The sequence below is a fragment of the Stenella coeruleoalba genome (genome assembly GCF_951394435.1).
Source record: "Stenella coeruleoalba genome assembly, chromosome: 14".
Classification (NCBI taxonomy): Eukaryota; Metazoa; Chordata; class Mammalia; order Artiodactyla; family Delphinidae; genus Stenella; species Stenella coeruleoalba.
In genome coordinates, this window is record NC_137160.1 from 17,051,127 (window position 1) to 17,069,236 (window position 18,110).

Here is an 18,110-nt window from a genome sequence, read left to right on the forward strand (position 1 = left end):
ACCCTCAGAGACCACTGCTGAACAACCAGCAGCGTAGAGCCTGCTGTATGCAGTCCCTAAAAGTTAAGGGACTGCTTCTCCCTGGGACCCTACAGTGCCTGCCTGTAGTTAATTATGACCTTCACAAAAGGTTTGGAGCATTTCTCTCTTAGATATCATGTTACAAGCTTCCTTGGTGTCCAGTGAAAGCCATAATGAGACCAGGAGCCACTGTCCTCTGGGCTGTGTCCCAGGAGACCAGAAGTGAGAGAGAGACAGAGAGAGAGAGAGAGAGAGAGAGAGAGAGAGAGAGAGAGAGGCACGAGAAAGGTTAGCTGGGTGCTTCAGCACCTTTTCATGCCTGCTTGGCAGGATGCAGACCTGGACGATAATGGAGATTAGCCTTAGAATCAACAAGCGTAGAGTTAGCAGTTGCCTGTAGGTTAGCTGTGCCTTCCTGGGCACACACGTACGCCTTCTTTTTTATCTCTTTCAGGCAATCCCTCAAATCACGACCCTGGCGTGGTATACCACCCTGGTGCCCTTGCTGGTGGTGCTGGGCATCACGGCCATCAAAGACCTCGTGGACGATGTGGTAAGGATTTTTTCCACAGCTTCCTCCTCACTGCTGCAAGCGTATTTTCAAGTGGCATTAATACTTGGCATTTTGAGATTATTAAAATAACCTTTCCCATCCCTCCTCTCAAGGCTCGCCATAAAATGGACAACGAAATCAACAATAGGACGTGTGAAGTCATTAAGGATGGCAGGTACCATGCTTTTCTCAATGTGTGACTTTCTTCCAAGGATGTGTTGTACAAATACATCTGGAAACATCCTTAGAGATAACTATTTGAACTTGAAAGTCTATCAGTGCATGAACCTTTTCCTTATAAAGGCCTCTCTTCACTTCCTAAGACAAAGCTATACCCAAGTTGGGTTCCAGGCGGTTGCCCGATGGGGCTCTGTGTCCTCGGCACTCCTGTGTTTACACTCATCCTGGAGTGTGCCGCTTCATCTCTGCTCTTCCCAAACTTATGCTGCCCAGGGCTTTGCCCAGATGACCTGACACCCTTCCTGACTCCCCAGCTACAGTGATTTCTTCCTTCACTGTTTTTAATAAATTTATTTATTTAGATATTTATTTATTTCGTTGCTGCGCATGGGCTTTCTCTAGTTGAGGTGAGCGGGGGCTACTCTTCGTTGCGGTGCACAGGCTTCTCATTGCGTTGGCTTGTCTTTGTTGCGGAGCACGGGCTCTAGGTGCGCGGGCTTCAGTAGTTGTGGCACGCGGGGTCAATAGTTGTGGCACGCGGGCTCAGTAGTTGTTACTCATGGGCTCTAGAGCGCAGGCTCAGTAGTTGTGGCACATGGGCTTAGTTGCTCCGCAGCATGTGGGATCTTCCCGGACCAGGGCTCGAACCTGTGTCCCCTGCATTGGCAGGCGGATTCTTAACCACTGCGCCACCGGGGAAGTCCCTCACTGTGTTTTCAGAGCGTTTTGTAGTCATCTTTCTTATTATGATCTGAATTTCATTAGAATTATTTGTGTGGAAGTCTCATCTCTCTGGGACTCTGAGTTTCTCGGGGAGACTGCACCTGGTGGTATTTGTTTTTGTGTCCGCCTGAGCAACCAGTGCACAGAACGTGCTCCTCAGTGTTTGCTAAAGTAATGTAGTCAGTGGTGACTGACGTGCCAACTCAGGGACCAGTGGTGAGTCGTTTTCTGAGCAAGAGCTTCCAGGCAGAACTACAAATTCAAGTGCTAAAATTAGCGACTAAGCCCCAATTCAAAGACGTTTCGTGTGTCAACACTGAGGAAAATAACCCGAGTTATAGCCACACTTCAGTGGTGTCTACTTTGAATATAGACGATTTTAATCTATAAATATGTTTAGATGCTTTTTTGCCCTTCCAAATAAATAGATTCTGTTCCAAAGGTTACCTTTCAAGTCACTTAGAATCACTGTCGTGGATGGTGGTGAGATTCATAGCCAGACCCCCGTGTAGCCCACAGCCCGGCCGACTACACTGGTAAAGAGTAGCTCTGAGTAGCCTTGAACTGGGGTTAGGACTGCATATAGGCATGACTGTGGCCCCGACAGCCCATGTATGGGGACTCGGGCATCCGTGGGGCAAAGTGACAGGGGTCTCCCAAGGGGAAACTGGACATCACAGTGGAAGAGTCGAACGGAATTGCTTCTAATACCCCTGAAGAGCCGTGGCAAGAAGGTGCTTAACTTATTCATTTATAATTGAGACCCACACGCAAATTGCTAATTGACCATTTCAGAAATATTAAAATATAAACTAACTACCATTCCTCTTAGTGAAAGATAAGCCAGGTTAAGAAAAATCTTGAGATTAAAAATTGTGTATTAAATTCTTGTAAAACTGGGGAGACTGAGGTATAAGCGTATATTTTAAATGTACCTTAAATCTCCAGGTCTCTTTTATCCATAAATTAACGGGAGGACCAACATAGTAATTGGATTTCTGTCTCCAAAACAATTAAGGATATTAGTTGTGGTAGGTTCATAATATCTGTTAGGGATATCTTTTCTATAATGAAAACCTTTAAAACAGACAACAGGCAGACCTTACTTTATTGCATTTTGCATTATTGCGCTTCACAAATACTGCATTTTTTTAACAAATTGAAGGTTTGTGGCAACCCTGCGTCAAGCAAGCTGCCGTATTTCCAACAGCATTTGCTCATTTCGTGTCTCTGTCACATTTTGGTAATTCTTGAAATATTTCAAACTTAATCATTATTATTTTTTTTGTTATGGTGATCTGTGATCAGTGATCTTTGATGTTGCTTTTGCAAAAAGATTGCAACTCACTAAAGGCTCAGATGACAGAGTTTTTTAGCAATAGAGTATTTTTAAAGAATGTATGTACATTTTTTTTAGATATAATGCTATTGCACACCTAATAGACTACAGTATAGTGTAAACATAACACTTATATGCACTGGAAACCAAAAATTTCATATGACTCGCTTTATTGCAATATTTGCTTTGTTGTGGTGGTCTGGAACTGAACCTGCAGTGTCTCCAAGGTCTGCCTATACTATATTTTTAAAACTTTTAAAAAATGTTGACTTGTTAAACATTTAAATGGGTGTTTCCAGTAGAATTGAATACTGAAGGAAGCAATCTTTTTATTTTATCAATATCCTTAGGAAATTCATTAGGAAAGTGGTACACACTCATCAAAAAGATAACTTTAAACAGTAGAGAGGAGGCCAGCACTAGAGCTCCAGGATGATTCCAGGTGGCCCATGTGGGAGCCATAGTGCATCCCTGTCCTGGGACCAGCAGGTGATGGATAACTGAGAGGAAAGGAAGGAGAAGGGCTGGGAGTACAGGACATGAGCAGAAACAGAGGGGTGGCATGTGTCTCCTTCCCACACATTTAAGGAGCCCCCATTGACCTCAGTTATACAACATAGAACGGAAAGGACACATCAAAGTCAGCACCGCCATTGTTCCTTCCTTCAGAGGAGATGACGGTCCTGTGACCCCTTAATCATCAGATGGCTGAACTTCTGGCACTCCTTTTCCCTGTGATGTATATGTTTTCCCAGAATCTTTGGCTTCCAGACAGAATAATTCCAAATCCCTTGCCAGTAACTTTAAAAAGCCACTAAACTATCATTTTTTTTTTTTTAATATTTAGGTTCAAAATTGCCAAGTGGAAAGAGATTCAAGTTGGAGATGTCATTCGTCTGAAAAAAAATGATTTCATCCCAGTAAGTGGACAAGCTCTGCTGTCTCATTCCTTGCCCTCACATCTGACCTGGTGCTCAGTTTTGCCTGGGGGGTCGGGGTCTCTCTGTGTTATTGGTGTGTTTTGTTTCAAACAGGCTGACATCCTGCTGCTGTCCAGCTCTGAACCTAACAGCCTCTGCTACGTGGAAACGGCTGAACTGGATGGGTGAGTGGGTCTTAGCTGGGCCTGTTGGAAAGCTAACCTTTGGAAGGCTAACCTTTGTTACATTGAAAGCTGTGCACTTGGATGAGAAGCCCTGAGGTCTGGCCTTACCTCTACCCCCTGCTGGCTGCCCAGCAACCTCTGTAGGAGACCAGCCTCTCTTTGTCTTTGCCTCGTTAGTACCTAGAAGGACCAACAGTAAGACAACAGTGGTCTGACTCCCTAGTATACCAACTTCTCTTTGCCTATTCCATCGCCACATCTGAAAGCCCATTTTCAGGGAAAGTAGAAGGTTTGATGACACAATGTATGCCTGAGCCCTTTGTAAGCTGCTGATCAGTGCTCAGACACAGATGAATGGCTATTAGTATCTGTTTCGGATAAAAAGAATAGATTTTTAAAGTCTTTGCCAGTGGACTATTTTCCCCCTTTGTAGGTTTTGGTTATTATGCTACCACTTGAAAAGATAAACTTCCATTTTTGACCATTTTGACCAGTTTTCAGTATATTTATGGAGTGCCGACTAGATTGCATTAGTTTTGCGTAGTAGCTCATTTAATCTTTTCAACAACCCTATGAGGCAATATTATTATTACCTCGAAGTTACCCATGAAGAAACTGAGGCACTGGAGGGGAGGCCGCCTGCCCGAGGTCACACAGAGTTGGAGTGCTACTCCCCTGTGCTCGCTCTCAAGGCCAGTGCCTGTGCTTTCCATCTGGCATAAACCCCTTTCCCCACACCCTAGATGTGTGTAAGCTTCGTTATGGAGAGCTGAGATCATCTGAGTAAAAACGAGGGCTTTCTTTGCTCTATACATCAGTCTGTTGATTGTTCAACCTTAACTGTACAACAGCTCTTATTCCCGTGAGTGAGAGATTCTAAAGTTTTACAAAGATATAAAATGCTAGCGTGCTCTGTCAGAGCAAACAGAATGGAAGGTTGAGAACCACTGGTCTACTTCTTAGAGCATGGAAATCCCCAGTCAGTATTTGTGGAACTTGAAAAAAGTCATTCATCATAGTAAGAAAGGCTTGCTTTCCAGAGCATGTGTGCGCAGCCTGGCCCTGCGTGTCCTCTTGCATGTGCCTAGCCTTCCACTGCGGTGGGAACATGCCAAGTATTGGGGGTAAGGTGACCATGTCCTTTTTTAGATAGAATTAAACTCTCAAAGACATAGGATCCAGTTATCACTCTAGAAAATATTAAATTGATAGAGTCTTGACCCTTTCAAACACAAATGTGTTTTGTAGAATTATCTTAGTGTGATTAAGTATTAGAAGCTGAGTTTTTAAACAGCAGTTTGATAGTTCAGGTTGGTGGTAAGAATTAAGTGAGTAAGAAGTGGGAAAGGAAGCTTCTGGGTACCTCTGTCCTACCCAGATTGCCTCACTGTAACAAACAGCAAAGGGGGCCAAGATTTCCCAGGTCAGGGATTTTTATCTAGTTCAGGGGATAACTTCATCCAAACCTGAAGTTCCAAAGTGAACAGAGAGTTTGAAAATAGAAAAAAACTAATTATTTACCTTTCACTTCCAGGTATGCCTAATGTTACTTTGTACAATTTTCTTTAACTTCCTGTTCAAACTCTGACATTTGTTCATTTAATTTTTTTTTCCTCTTCCTTTAGAGAAACCAATTTAAAGTTCAAAATGGCACTTGAAATCACACACCAGCATCTCCAGAAAGAAAATTCATTGGCAACATTTGATGGTTTGTGCAAACATGTCTTCCTTTGTTTCAAATTTTCATTGCTTGATTCAGTCCGTATTAATTAAAACCAGAAAATCTTTCATATGTGAGCACTTATGTAGATCATATCTCCTTTAAAAGGTTTTATTGAATGTGAGGAACCGAATAACCGACTAGATAAGTTTACAGGAACACTGTTTTGGAGAAATACAAGTTTTCCTTTGGATGCTGATAAAATTTTGTTACGCGGCTGTGTAATCAGGAACACTGATTTCTGCCATGGATTGGTCATTTTTGCAGGTACTTTCTGAGTCTCTTGGGAAATTGATCTGTAGGCTCATTAAAAATTTAAAGGAGGAAATTGATTTTATGTCCTTTCTCCGTTGAAACCAAAGAAAGAGTCATTTTATTGACATGCCAGTGAATTGATTTTCCCCATTGTTGATCATATTGAATTTTCCATTTTTAGGTGCTGACACTAAAATAATGAAGAATAGTGGGAAAACCAGATTTAAAAGAACTAAAATTGATTACTTGATGAACTACATGGTGTATACGGTATTTATTTTCTGTTTTGGTAGATTGCTGTCTTTTGGTCTAGATTTGTTGACGCAGAGAAGTCTTATCTCTGTAGGCCAAGTAGGAAAGTTCACAAGGTGCACCAGAGTTGGGAGGGGGTGGGTGGGAGAGGAGGTTCCCTCACCTTTTCTCAGAAATGCTACATTTCTAATTGGAGAATCTCCCTGGGAATGTAAATTTCAGTTGTTGGGTATCCTGAGTTGATGAGTGAAGTGATCAGTTGGGAAACCAGGGAGCCTTAGATAAGTTAGTGGGACTGGACTCCTAAAGTCAATGTAGGGTTGATTTTACTGCTGTTAGTTTCCCATAGGGATAGTTCTCTTAAAAGCCAACCTTTTTTTTTTTGCCCCCCAACATGTACTGTATGAGTCCAAATATAAGGCAAATTTAGGTATAAGTTCTCTCAAGGGTCCCAAGACCACCCCCAGTTTTGATGATTCACTAGGAGGACTTATAGAATTCAGTGTATAGTTGTCCTTATAGTTAGAATTTATTATGATAATTCTTGCTTATTACAAAGTAAGATCAGCAAAGGGAGAAGGCTCAGGGGAAAAGTTCAGAGGAAACCAGGCGCAAGCTTCCAAGAGTCCTCTCCCAGTGGGGTCATACACACCCAGTGGGGTCATACACACCAGACACACTTAATCCTCCCCAGTGACAACTTGTGTCAGCCCATGTGAAATGTTGGTTATACCAGAGAAGCTCATTAGAGACTCAGTGCCTGGGTTTTATTGGGGTCTGGTCGTGTAGGCACTTATCTGCCTGGCATGTACCAAAATTTCAGACTCCCTAAAGGAATGTGGGTATTCAGCATAAAACATATTGTTTTACACAAATAGTTAGACACAGTGAGCCATTCTTGTCAGAGAATAAGAAATAAGGAATCAGGAAACCCTTCCAAAATCTAAGTTCTCAGAAGCCAGCCAACAGTCAACCTTGCAAACAGGCCTTCTAAGGATAGCAGTCTCAGGACTGCTATGTTAACTGTTCTGCATGTAGGGTGGCCCTAAATATCAGGCAGTCCTCCAGTTTGCCAATGAGAAGTTTTTTCAGGTATTTAGTTTAGTTTGGTGTGTTCACAGGGGAGGTGAATTCCAGGTCCTTCTAGTCCACCATTTTGATCAATCTGATCTAGTTTAATTTGAATACGTAAACTTTTAGAGACTTATAATACTTATAGTACTTCAATTGCATATACATATTCAAAATTACACAGAAGTAATATATTAATTTAAGGACAATTCGTTTTTCCCTGCTCTCGCATTTCATGAAAACTTCATTTGAACTTTTCTGATGCATCTTCCATGTCATTGTCTTGGTTATGGTGTGAGCCTTCACGAGGTGCTCATCATCTCTCCTCTGTGCCAAGTTCTTTTGAAATAGAGCACTTTCGGAATCTGTGTCCAGAAAATTAAATTTGCCCCTGGAAATTTTATTCTTACCCGCAAATAACCAACTAGCACTAGGGCTGTTGACTTTTTTATTCATCCCTTAAGTATATGCTCAATTTCCACAACAGAATACTTACTATATGACTTCTTAAAGGATCGTAAATGTTAAGTGATCATTAAACCTTCAGGAATAATTACCCAAATCTGGGTAAAATTTTCTTGCCTTCTTCTTTAAAAAAAATCATTTCCTTCCAACATTTTCTATACGTATCCCAATTTAGCATTCTTTGAAATTGTTTCACGCTAAGGTAAGGTGTCTTTCCCAAACAGCGTGCTATTGTTCAAAGGAAAAGTAATTGAGAGGATGTCCAATAATATGAGAATATTTAAAGATTTGAATGTAAGATACCACCTTGTCTTCTGAAAGATAATTTTGGGAACAAAACCTCACCTTATATGTGGTCTGTAGGATAAATCAATCAACCATGGAAATAAATAGACTTTCAAAGCATTCTTATGACACCGTTTCTATTTTAAGTGTGTTGTTTTTACACACTACTAAATTACCATACATAAGGAAAGTATCGATAAGATAAACTAGCATCTATAAAATGCGTGGGGTCGATAATGCATCTTTCGAATAAACTTAACTGTTGAATGTCTTTTAGATCTTTGTTGTTCTTATCTTGCTTTCTGCGGGTCTTGCCATCGGCCATGCTTACTGGGAAGCTCAAGTTGGCAATTATTCTTGGTACCTCTATGATGGAGAAGACACCACACCCTCCTACCGTGGATTCCTAAATTTCTGGGGCTACATCATTGTTCTGAATACCCTGGTGCCCATCTCTCTCTACGTCAGGTAAGGCTGTCTTCTCTTTGGCCTTTTGCTTTAATGGAAGAACACAGTACATCTTCCCAACTTAACACCTTCAGCTCTAGCAATTCTTGTTTCAAAGGTCATAAGGAACAAGTAAGAAAATAGCTTTCATTTCAGATTTGAGGGTGATACGGGGAAAGGAAATTAACGTTGGTGTGTCTGCTCTGTGCCAGACACAGCATCTTTTATCTCGACCTCTTGACAGATACGGCTACCAGATTCAGAGATCAAACTCTACTCCTTAGTCACTTGCTTGGCAAGGTTCCTTCTTGGTGGGCTCCAAAGCCCAAGCACCAGAAAGAGCTGTGTGAAGATTTACAACGTCGTGGAATAACTTGGTTGTTTTCCTTTTCAGGAGCCTTCCTAACCTCTTTTCTGTGTCTTCTTTATTACCACCTGCTATACCTATTGCTTGGAAAACTCACTGGGTTTCCTGGATGCTGCCTTCTAATGGGAATACCACTCTCCCTGCCCACCGTCAACCTCTCAAAATGTTCTGTGTTTCTCATCTCAACCTCAACCGCGATAAGAGTCAGGATCGTATCTCTGACAAATGGTCATCACCTTGTTTTGTGATATTTCGGACTTTTTTACTTTTTCGTTTTTTAATATCAAAGTTCACTATCCCTGGTCAATTGAACTTCAGACCGTTGGGAGAGAAATGGTGCCTTGAGATATTCCCAGCATTCAGAGCTTCTCTTAGTTCCGAGAAGTAATAGCCCAGAGGCATATAGGGCCACATGCACACCTGTAATTAGAAGCATTTATTTTATTTTAATTTTATTACATGTGCATTTGTTTTATTTTTAATTTTATTACAGGTAGTTACTATTGTTCTTTTAACATGAAGTAAAGCCCTGGGGAGCCATGTGTTTGCAGTTATTTAAAAAAAAAAAAACTGAGATGAGTTTTACCTTTGTTAGGGGAACTATTATACAGATGATTTTGTCTCTATCTATAAATGTATGTTATGAAATAAACCGTATATGTAGTTTTAGGTTTAAAAAGCCACATCATGTGACTAATATGATTTTCTTTGTTTCTCTTGGAAGTAAAGGTCCTTTCAAACTATAAATCGATCAGGTCATTTCAGATAGTATCTCTGCTTTGTTTTTAACCCTACAGTCTATTCATTCAGAAAAGACTCACTGAAGCCACACTGTACCCACAAGGCCCATGTGATCTGCTGCTCTGCCCTCCACACCCAACCATAACCTCCAGCATCTCTACCCACTCCCTGGACTCCCTCATCTCTAGCCTCCTTGAATTCCTCAGTCGTACCAGTGCCTGCCACAGGGCCTTTGCGCCTGCTCTGACCTCCACCTGTAACATGCTTTTCCCCTCCATATCTACATGGTTGCTCTTTCATTTCCTTCAGATCTCTGCTCAAAAGTCACCTTATCCCCCTGGCTTTTCCTGACCCTCTCTTTCTTAAACATCACTTCCTCTGCCTGTCGGTCTCCAGCTCCCCTCACCCTGCTTTGATTTTCTGCAGAGAATTTTCATCACCTGATATACTGTGTGTTTACCAGTTTATTTATTTGTCCATCTCCATTAGAAGGTAACCTCCTTGAGAGCAGGGTTTTTGTCTCTTTTGTTTACTGATGTGTCCCCTGTACCTAGGATGGTGTCTGGTACACAATAGGCACTCAGGAAATACAGAAGGGAGGAGAGAAGGAGGGAGTTATTTTTCCATTTGTTTAGCTTATTATAGACACATTCTTTGCCCACTGAACAGTTGCCGGATGTGTAAGCACCTTTCTTACATAGTTGAGATAGATTTAATCAGTTATAGTTTTTAAATGGAAATTATCCTTTTAGAATATCGTATTTTGGACATTCTGTAACCTTATAAGAATTTAGGACTGTATACAAAATGGATAAATGACAAGGACCTACTGTTTAGCACAGGGAACTATATTCAGTATCTTGTAATAACCTATAGTGGAAAAGAATCTGAAAAAGAATATGTAAATATAGGTACACATTCCTCAAAAAATATATATATATCACTGAATCACTTTGCTGTATACCTGAAACTAACACAATATACTTCAAGTAAAAAATGGTTAAAAAAACAATTTAGGAAAAAACCATGCTTTAGGGGTTATTTGCCAAAAGCCCTTTGTCCCACTTGAGAGTACACACGGGTGTATAACCTAGTGGACCCTCACTCCCTTTGTCCTCCAGTTGAGGGCAAAGGTGAACATGCCTTTCCAGTTGTCTCTGAGTGCGATGGGGAATGAGAGAAAAGAGTAGAAGCTGTCACATCCTAGGGTGCCCCCTGCAGTGTTACCATGTCACCCGTGTGGGTGGCGTGTTCTGAATGTGGGGTGCCGTGGCCAGATGTGCTCAGGAGTGAGTAGGAAATCACAATGAGAGGACACTTTGACCCTGCAGCTGGAGAAAGATGTGTTTGGTCAGGAGAACCCAGAGACTGGGCACATGGGTCACCGCAGGGCTTGTCTCTTTGTATCAATAGATAAGCAGCTCGCTCCTGGCGCAAAGTTAGGACAAGATCCACTGCCTGCCACTCATATCTGAGAGCTCGATCAAAAGTAATCTTTTGTCTTCCTAGCGTGGAAGTGATTCGTCTTGGACAGAGTTACTTCATCAACTGGGACCTGCAGATGTACTATCCTGAGAAAGACACGCCCGCGAAGGCAAGAACCACCACGCTGAATGAGCAGCTCGGGCAGATCCATTACATCTTCTCTGACAAGACAGGGACGCTCACACAGAACATCATGACCTTTAAAAAATGCTGCATCAACGGGCAAATTTACGGTGAGTGGAAGCTGTGACTCAGTCCCTGGGCATGTGTGACCAGAGGCTGCCTTCCCAGAGTGGCTCGGGGAGGTCAGGAGTCAGAAATAGGTACACATTCCGCAAAAATGTAACTTGTCATGTGACCCAGCAATTCTGCTCCTGGGTGCACACCCCAAATGAACGGAAAGCAGGAACTCGAGCAATATGTGCACACCCATGTTCGTAGCAGCATTATTCACAGTGGTGAAGGTTTAGAAGGAACCTGAGTGTCCATCAGTGGATGAATGGGTAAGGAAAATGTGGTATATACACACAATGGGATTTTCTTCAGCCTTAAAAATGAAGGCGATTCTGAAACTTGCTACGACACGGATGAAGCTTGAGGTCATTCTGCTAAGTGAAATAAGCCAGGCACGGAAGGACACATATTGTATGATTCCACTTATTTGAGGTACGTGGAGGAGTCAGATTCATAGAGACAGAGAGTAGAATGGTGGTTGCCAGGGGCTGAGGAGTTAGTGTGTAATGAGCACAGAGTTTCAATTTTACCAGACGAAAGAGCTGTGGACATGGATGGTGTTGATGGCTGCACAGCTGTGTGATTGGACTTAGTGCGGCTGAACTGTTCACTCAAAAATAGTTGAGATGGGGCTTCCCTGGTGGTGCAGTGGCTGAGAGTCCGCCTGCCTATGCAGGGGACGTGGGTTTGTGCCCCGGTCTGGGAGGATCCCACATGCCGCGGAGCGGCTGGGCCCGTGAGCCATGGCCGCTGAGCCTGCGCGTCCGGAGCCTGTGCTCCGCAACAGGAGAGGCCACAGCAGTGAGAGGCCCGCGTACCACCAAATAAAAAAAAAATAGTTGAGATGGTAAATTGTATATTAACGTGTATTTCACTACAATTATATTTTAAAAATTGATTTCCATTTGATATTCTGAAATGTGCTATAGATTCAAGGCTAATGCTGTATTCAAATAGGGTGCTCTAACTTTTAAAGAAACACGATATAATTCTTTTAAAAGCTGTAAGCATAACATCACATGCTTTCCACTTGGAGGAAACTTTGTGCTGTGTATGGTACTTTCCCAGAACATCAGTGAGGAAGGTGGGATGCTGAGGGCTTGAGGAAGGGGTTCTCCTCTCCGTGGGTGGTGGTTCCTTCTGAGCTGGGGGAGGGCGGCAGTAAAGCACTTCATAGGACGTGATTCTGGCCCAAGAGGATATGGCAGTGTAGACGGACACAATTTGCCAGTATTTGAACCTCTAGACCAGAAACCAGCACACTTTTTCTGTAAAGAGCCAGATAGGAAATATTTTAGCCTTTGCCGGCCACATATGGTCGGTATCAAATATCTTCTTTGTTATGCTTTGTTTGTTTTTTAAAACTCTTGAAAAACCATTCTTAACTCGAGGGCTGTCCAGAAACAGGCTTTGAGACCCGTTGACTCAATTTGTTTTGTCCTGTTTGTTCACAGGAGACCATCGGGATGCTTCTCAGAACAGTCATAGCAAAATAGAGGTGAGTCCTTTCACTTAGGAAATCTCTTGGGTTGTGTATGAGTTTCCTGGGCTGTAACAAACCACCATAAAATGGGTGGCTTAGAGCAACAATAATGTATTCCCTCACAGCTCTGGAGGCTAAAAGTTTGAAATTAAGGTGTCAGCAGGGCCACGCTCCCTCTGGAGGCTCTAGGGCAGAATCCTTGCTTGCCTTTTCCTAGGTTCTGGTGGTTGCCTGCAGTCCTTGACATTCCTTGGCTTGTGGACTCAGCACTCAGAAGTCTGCCTGTGTCGTCACATGGCCTTCTGCCTGTGTGTCTGTGTCCAGATTTCTCTCCTTTTATAAAGATACCAGTCATTGGATTAGGGCCCCCCCAATCCAGTATACCCTAATTTTGATTACCTCGACCAAGACCTTATATCCAAAGAAGGTCCTATTCCCAGGTACCAGGGGTTAGGACAACATATCTTTTTGAGTGGACACAATTCAACTCACAACAGGCTGTGTTAAGACAGATGTGAGCCTCTTGACACTTCAGAACGTGTTAAAATCCTAAGGTGATGCTTGCATGAAGACACGGCTTCAGAGAAAAGTTCCTGTCATTTGTGAAGCCCAAGTTGTTTTTTTTAAATCACACTGACTTTTCCTCCTCTGCTTCTTTCAGCCAGTGGATTTTAGCTGGAATACGTATTCCGATGGGAAGCTTGTATTTTATGACCATTATCTCGTCGAGCAAATCCAGTCGGGGAAGGAGCCGGAAGTGCGACAGTTCTTCTTCCTGCTGGCGGTGTGCCACACGGTCATGGTGGACAGGCTCGATGGTGAGTGTGGCTCTCGCATCTCGGACACTGGGGACCAGTTTTTTTAGTTTACGGGGAACTCGTGCTTGGGACTCGAATGCACATATAAAGAGTTGTATGAACTAGAGGTGTTTCAGTTAGGTTTCAATTATGATATTTTATACCCCAGAGAAGTGCATGGCTTACATGGCATACTCCAGGGAGCCTTGCCTTCTAGATCCTGGGTTCTATTTCCCATAGGTAATTCTTTGCCAGAGATATCCTGCAAAAGGCATTTCTGATATAAGCTTTCTTCTTCCTAAAAAATATGATTGGTCTGTTTACCCAGAGGGCCAGCTGACAAAACAGTTAGACCAGGTCGCCTGAGTCCTTTTTTTTTTTTTAACCCCCTCTGGGGAAAAGAAGTGAATGGATAGCAGTGCAACTGTCTTAAAGTCCTTCTCCCAGGGATCCTGTCACATATTTCAGAGAACCCAAATACCCTCAAAGTAAATGACTTCTGAAAATTCCCATCTCAACCTGGTGAGATTTAAACTTTAGAATCACAGGAGCATATGAATTACGATGGTATCTATCATGTCAAGTTTCAAATGATTGCAGTCTGAATCCACATAGCATATTGCAAATCATCACTAAATTAATTCAAAGTACAAATATAACAAGGTGTATACATATTTCCTATAATAACAAATATTACTGTCCAAAGGAAAAATAAAAAAAGAGTTGTGTGCGTGACAAGTTTGTCGAATCTCCACCCAAACGACGACTGTCTGTGGGCCCCTTCCACTAGATGGTATACGAGGCAGCAACGCATGAAACAGGCTCCTGGCCTCCGGAAATATACATCTCCTTCACAGTTCTAGCGCCAGATGTGTTTATCACTTTGGAATTGAAATCTTATCAGGAAGAAAAATGATTGACTCTTGCATTCTAACAGAAGAATCAAAATCTTCTCACTATCTGAATACTTAATATTTATGAAGAGTCACACCTTATCTGGATGATAAGGGGACTTTAAACTTGGACAGTCTTTACTACAAAATAATTTCAGAGAGAACTTATTTTTTACATTCAGATATGTTTGGGGTTTGAAGTAGTAGCAGCCAAAAGCCTAGGCCTCCTGAAGGTGCCTTTTTCTTTTGAAGGAACATAATTCATGTGTATTTGCATGGGAACAAGCAAGCTGACTTGTAGATTCCTCTGAAGAATTCTATTTTTTTTAAATTAACCTTTTTTAAAAAAATTGAAGTATAGTTGATTCACAGTGTTGTGTTAATTTCTGCTGTACAGCAAAGTGATTCAGTTATACATGTAGGTACATTCTTTTTTGTATTATTTTCCATTATGGTTTATCATAGGATATTAAATACAGTTTCCTATGCTATACAGTAGGACCTTGTTGTTTATCCATTCTATACAGTAGTTTGCATCTGCTAATCCCAAACTCCCACTGCATTCCTCCCCCACCCTCCCTCTCCCTCGGCAACCACAAGTCTGTTCTCTCTGTTTGTGGGTCAGTTTCTGTTTAAGTTCATTTGTGTCCTATTTTAGATTCCACAGATAAGTGATATCATACGGTATTTGTCTTTCTCTTTCTGACTTCACTCAGTATGACAATCTCTGGGTCCATCCATGTTGCTGCAAATGGCATTATTTCATTGTTTTTTTATGGCTGAGTAATATTCCATTGTGTATCTATACCACATCTTCTATTCATCTGTCGATGGACATTAAGGTTGTTTCCAAGTCTGCAGCATTCTTAAATGCAGCTTGTGCTAGCTTTGTTAGAGCAAATTTGTCGAGTATTAATGAAAGCTAGGTATCTTGTCACCTATGGACACAATGATACATTATATAGATACACATGTGCATTCTGGAGAGAGCAAAAGGTGCCCTTTTGTCATATGCATTCTCCACTTTAATCAGCCCAGTGTACAAATGAATGTCCTTTTCTGTTTCCTGATGCTGAGGCTTCACATGTAGTGGATGAAATCTCCAGAGGAGAAATAGACATAAAAACGAAATGTGTAGAAGCTATTGGAGGTAAAAGAAAAAATGATTTTGGCTTTGATACATAAAAGCACCTTGAAAGGGTCCATTGGAAGGGACCTTGGGAGTAACTCCTCCAAATGTTATAGATGAGGAAATTCAGACCAGAAGCCCCAAGACCTACCTGATCTCAGACAGCATGTTAGGACTCATTTTAGCTGAGTCCTTCCACTCCACCATGCTGGTGTGCCTCTGCTCTTGCACTCTCATTTTCCCTCTTTTACAAGAAGAGTAGAGATTGGCTCATCTTTTATTATGCATAACATCAACAGTGAGAGGTGAGAATCTTGTCACGTATGCTCAGCAGAAGGTTTGTGTGGCCCAAGTGTTGAGTACATGTAGGGCACGTGGAGGCTGAGTGTGGAGAAGTTGCATTGGTTTTCTGTTGCTCTGTAGTGGATCACCCCAAGTCAGTGGCTTAAATCACCCATTCATCAGCTCACAGTTCTTTAGGTCAGAAGTCTGGGCACACAGCGTGACTGGGTTCTCTGCTAAGAATCTCCCTAGAATCAAGGTCAGGCCACGTTGTCAACTGGAGATCAGCATCCTCTTGCAAGCTGAGAGCAGGATTCAGTTCTCTGTGGGTGTAGGACTGAGGTCTCCATTTCCTTGCTGGCTGTCAGCTGGGGCTGCTTTCTGCTCCCAGGGCCTCCCTCCTTCCTTGCCACATGGTTCCCCCTGTCTTCAAACCAGCAACGGAGAATCTCCCTTCCATCAAACCCCTTTCATGCTTCAAATCTCTCTCTCCAGGAAGAGCCCCGTCCCTTTTGAGGACTGACCCAGTTAGGTTGGGAACACCTAGATAATCTCCTTATCTCAAGGTCAACCCCGATCTGGACCTGAATTATATCAATGAAATCCCTTCCCAGCAGTACCTTGGTTAGAGTTTGCTTGAGTCACTGGGAGAAAGTGTATGTGTACACAGGGTGGGGAGACACACCTTGGGGCCATGTAGCCTCCTGCCTCCTGCAGAGGCCATGGGAGAGAAGAGTTCGAAAGGCTTGGAGGCAATTTTTTTGCCTGAAGCCCTTTAAGTTGGGATGAACCATGAGATTATGATTAGAGAGCTGAGTTTTAGGAGTTTGGAGCCAGGACACACGAGATGGGTGAGGAAACTGAGGACCTGGATTAGCGTGGAGTCTTTGGGAAGGATGAGAAAGTAACAAATGGCGGGGGTGGGGGGATAGTCAATCTGAGACGTAACTTGTTTCAAGACTGGTGACTAGAGGATTATCAGCCAGAGGAAGCTATGGAATCAGGATAATGAGAGGTGGGGTTTGTTGTTTCAGCATCTATTTTATTTGCATCAGTTCCGTGATCCACAAATTAGTCTGTAAAAGAAAAGAAAGTCTCTTTGGTTGTGTCTGAGCGTGTGGTAAATAAAGAGTTTTCTTCAGAAGAGGTTTCAGGAGGTTAATTTTTAGTCCAGGTTTCCTCCTGCAAACATAAAGTTGGAGTTTGGACCAGGTCTCTGAAGTTCCTCATGTCTCTATTAGTCTGCAATTCTGTGATTCCATTACTAGAACAAAATGGAAGGATTTTCTTTTAATGATAAAAATATCAGTGTTCTCTCCAGATATGATTGTCTTACTCATGGGAACTTTACCACCTTTTATCATTTTGTTCCTTTTCTTTCTGTTGGAAATAAGTTTGCCTTCAGTATGATGCAATATATCCCTGCCAGCGAAACTTGCCAAAGGGAGGGGACTGTGTTCTCACTGCTGCTTGTTTAGCTGTGGTTAAATATTTTACCCTCTGGCATGTGTGTGTGTTTGTAGAATGGCTGGATTTAGCAAGTACATTCATAACTTCTGGTGTATGACTTTCTGGGTGAACAGAATGAGAGAGACCAACCTAACTGTCATCTTTAATTACTATTTGGGAGTGATTAATATTGACTTAGAGTGAACCACCTGCGCATGTATGTGAAGGGAGTAGGGTAGGGATGGGGCGTTTAGCTCTACCTACAGCTGTGCACCCTGGGGCATCCGCCCCCTCCCCATAGACGGATGGGGTAAAGAACTGCCCATCCATCTATGGGTGCATCCTGATCATACCATGGTGGAAAACGAAATGCCTTTTCCTGTGGAAATTCATCTGACTATAGAAATACTTTTCATTCTACTTTGAGATGGAAGAACTAAGAGTAGAAAAATAGAAACTCTTGGATAGGCGGAGCTTTTTTTTTCTTTTAATTTTTTACTGAGGTACAACATGTAAACAGAGACAAGCATATAGCTCGTTTTCACAGGTTGAATACTCCCTTGTCGTGAGTACACAGATTTTTACAAACAGAACATTTTCCACCCCCTAGACATCCCTTTTATGTTCCCTTTCAGTCATTGCCCCTCCAGGGGTGACTACTGTCCTGACTTCGAACAGTGTGGGTAGGCTTTGTCTGTTTTGCGGTTTGTGTAAATGGAATTACGTGGTATGTACTTGGTGTCTGGCTTCTCCACTCAACATTGTGAGATTTACTCCTATTGTTGCAATTTAGTTGTGAAATAAAGGCAGTTTTCCATTATATAACTTTCAAAT

At 42.3% G+C, this 18,110-nt stretch overlaps 1 protein-coding gene across 2 annotated transcripts in view; it reads left to right on the top strand.

Moving 5' to 3' along the window:
• ATP8B1 (ATPase phospholipid transporting 8B1) overlaps positions 1-18,110 on the top strand; it is a gene marked incomplete at its 3' end in the record, with an annotated part of 110,867 nt that overhangs the window by 72,359 nt on the left and 20,398 nt on the right. The window contains exons 5-15 of one of the 2 annotated variants that reach the window (XM_079942746.1): positions 476-574; positions 688-749; positions 3,664-3,736; positions 3,851-3,921; positions 5,547-5,629; positions 5,750-5,908; positions 6,078-6,166; positions 8,247-8,437; positions 11,034-11,242; positions 12,698-12,741; positions 13,388-13,544. In XM_079942746.1, the coding sequence (XP_079798872.1) occupies positions 476-574; positions 688-749; positions 3,664-3,736; positions 3,851-3,921; positions 5,547-5,629; positions 5,750-5,908; positions 6,078-6,166; positions 8,247-8,437; positions 11,034-11,242; positions 12,698-12,741; positions 13,388-13,544 (1,237 nt within the window). The remainder of the gene's footprint in view (positions 1-475; positions 575-687; positions 750-3,663; positions 3,737-3,850; positions 3,922-5,546; positions 5,630-5,749; positions 5,909-6,077; positions 6,167-8,246; positions 8,438-11,033; positions 11,243-12,697; positions 12,742-13,387; positions 13,545-18,110) is intronic. The other variant, XM_079942747.1, reaches the window with a different exon arrangement.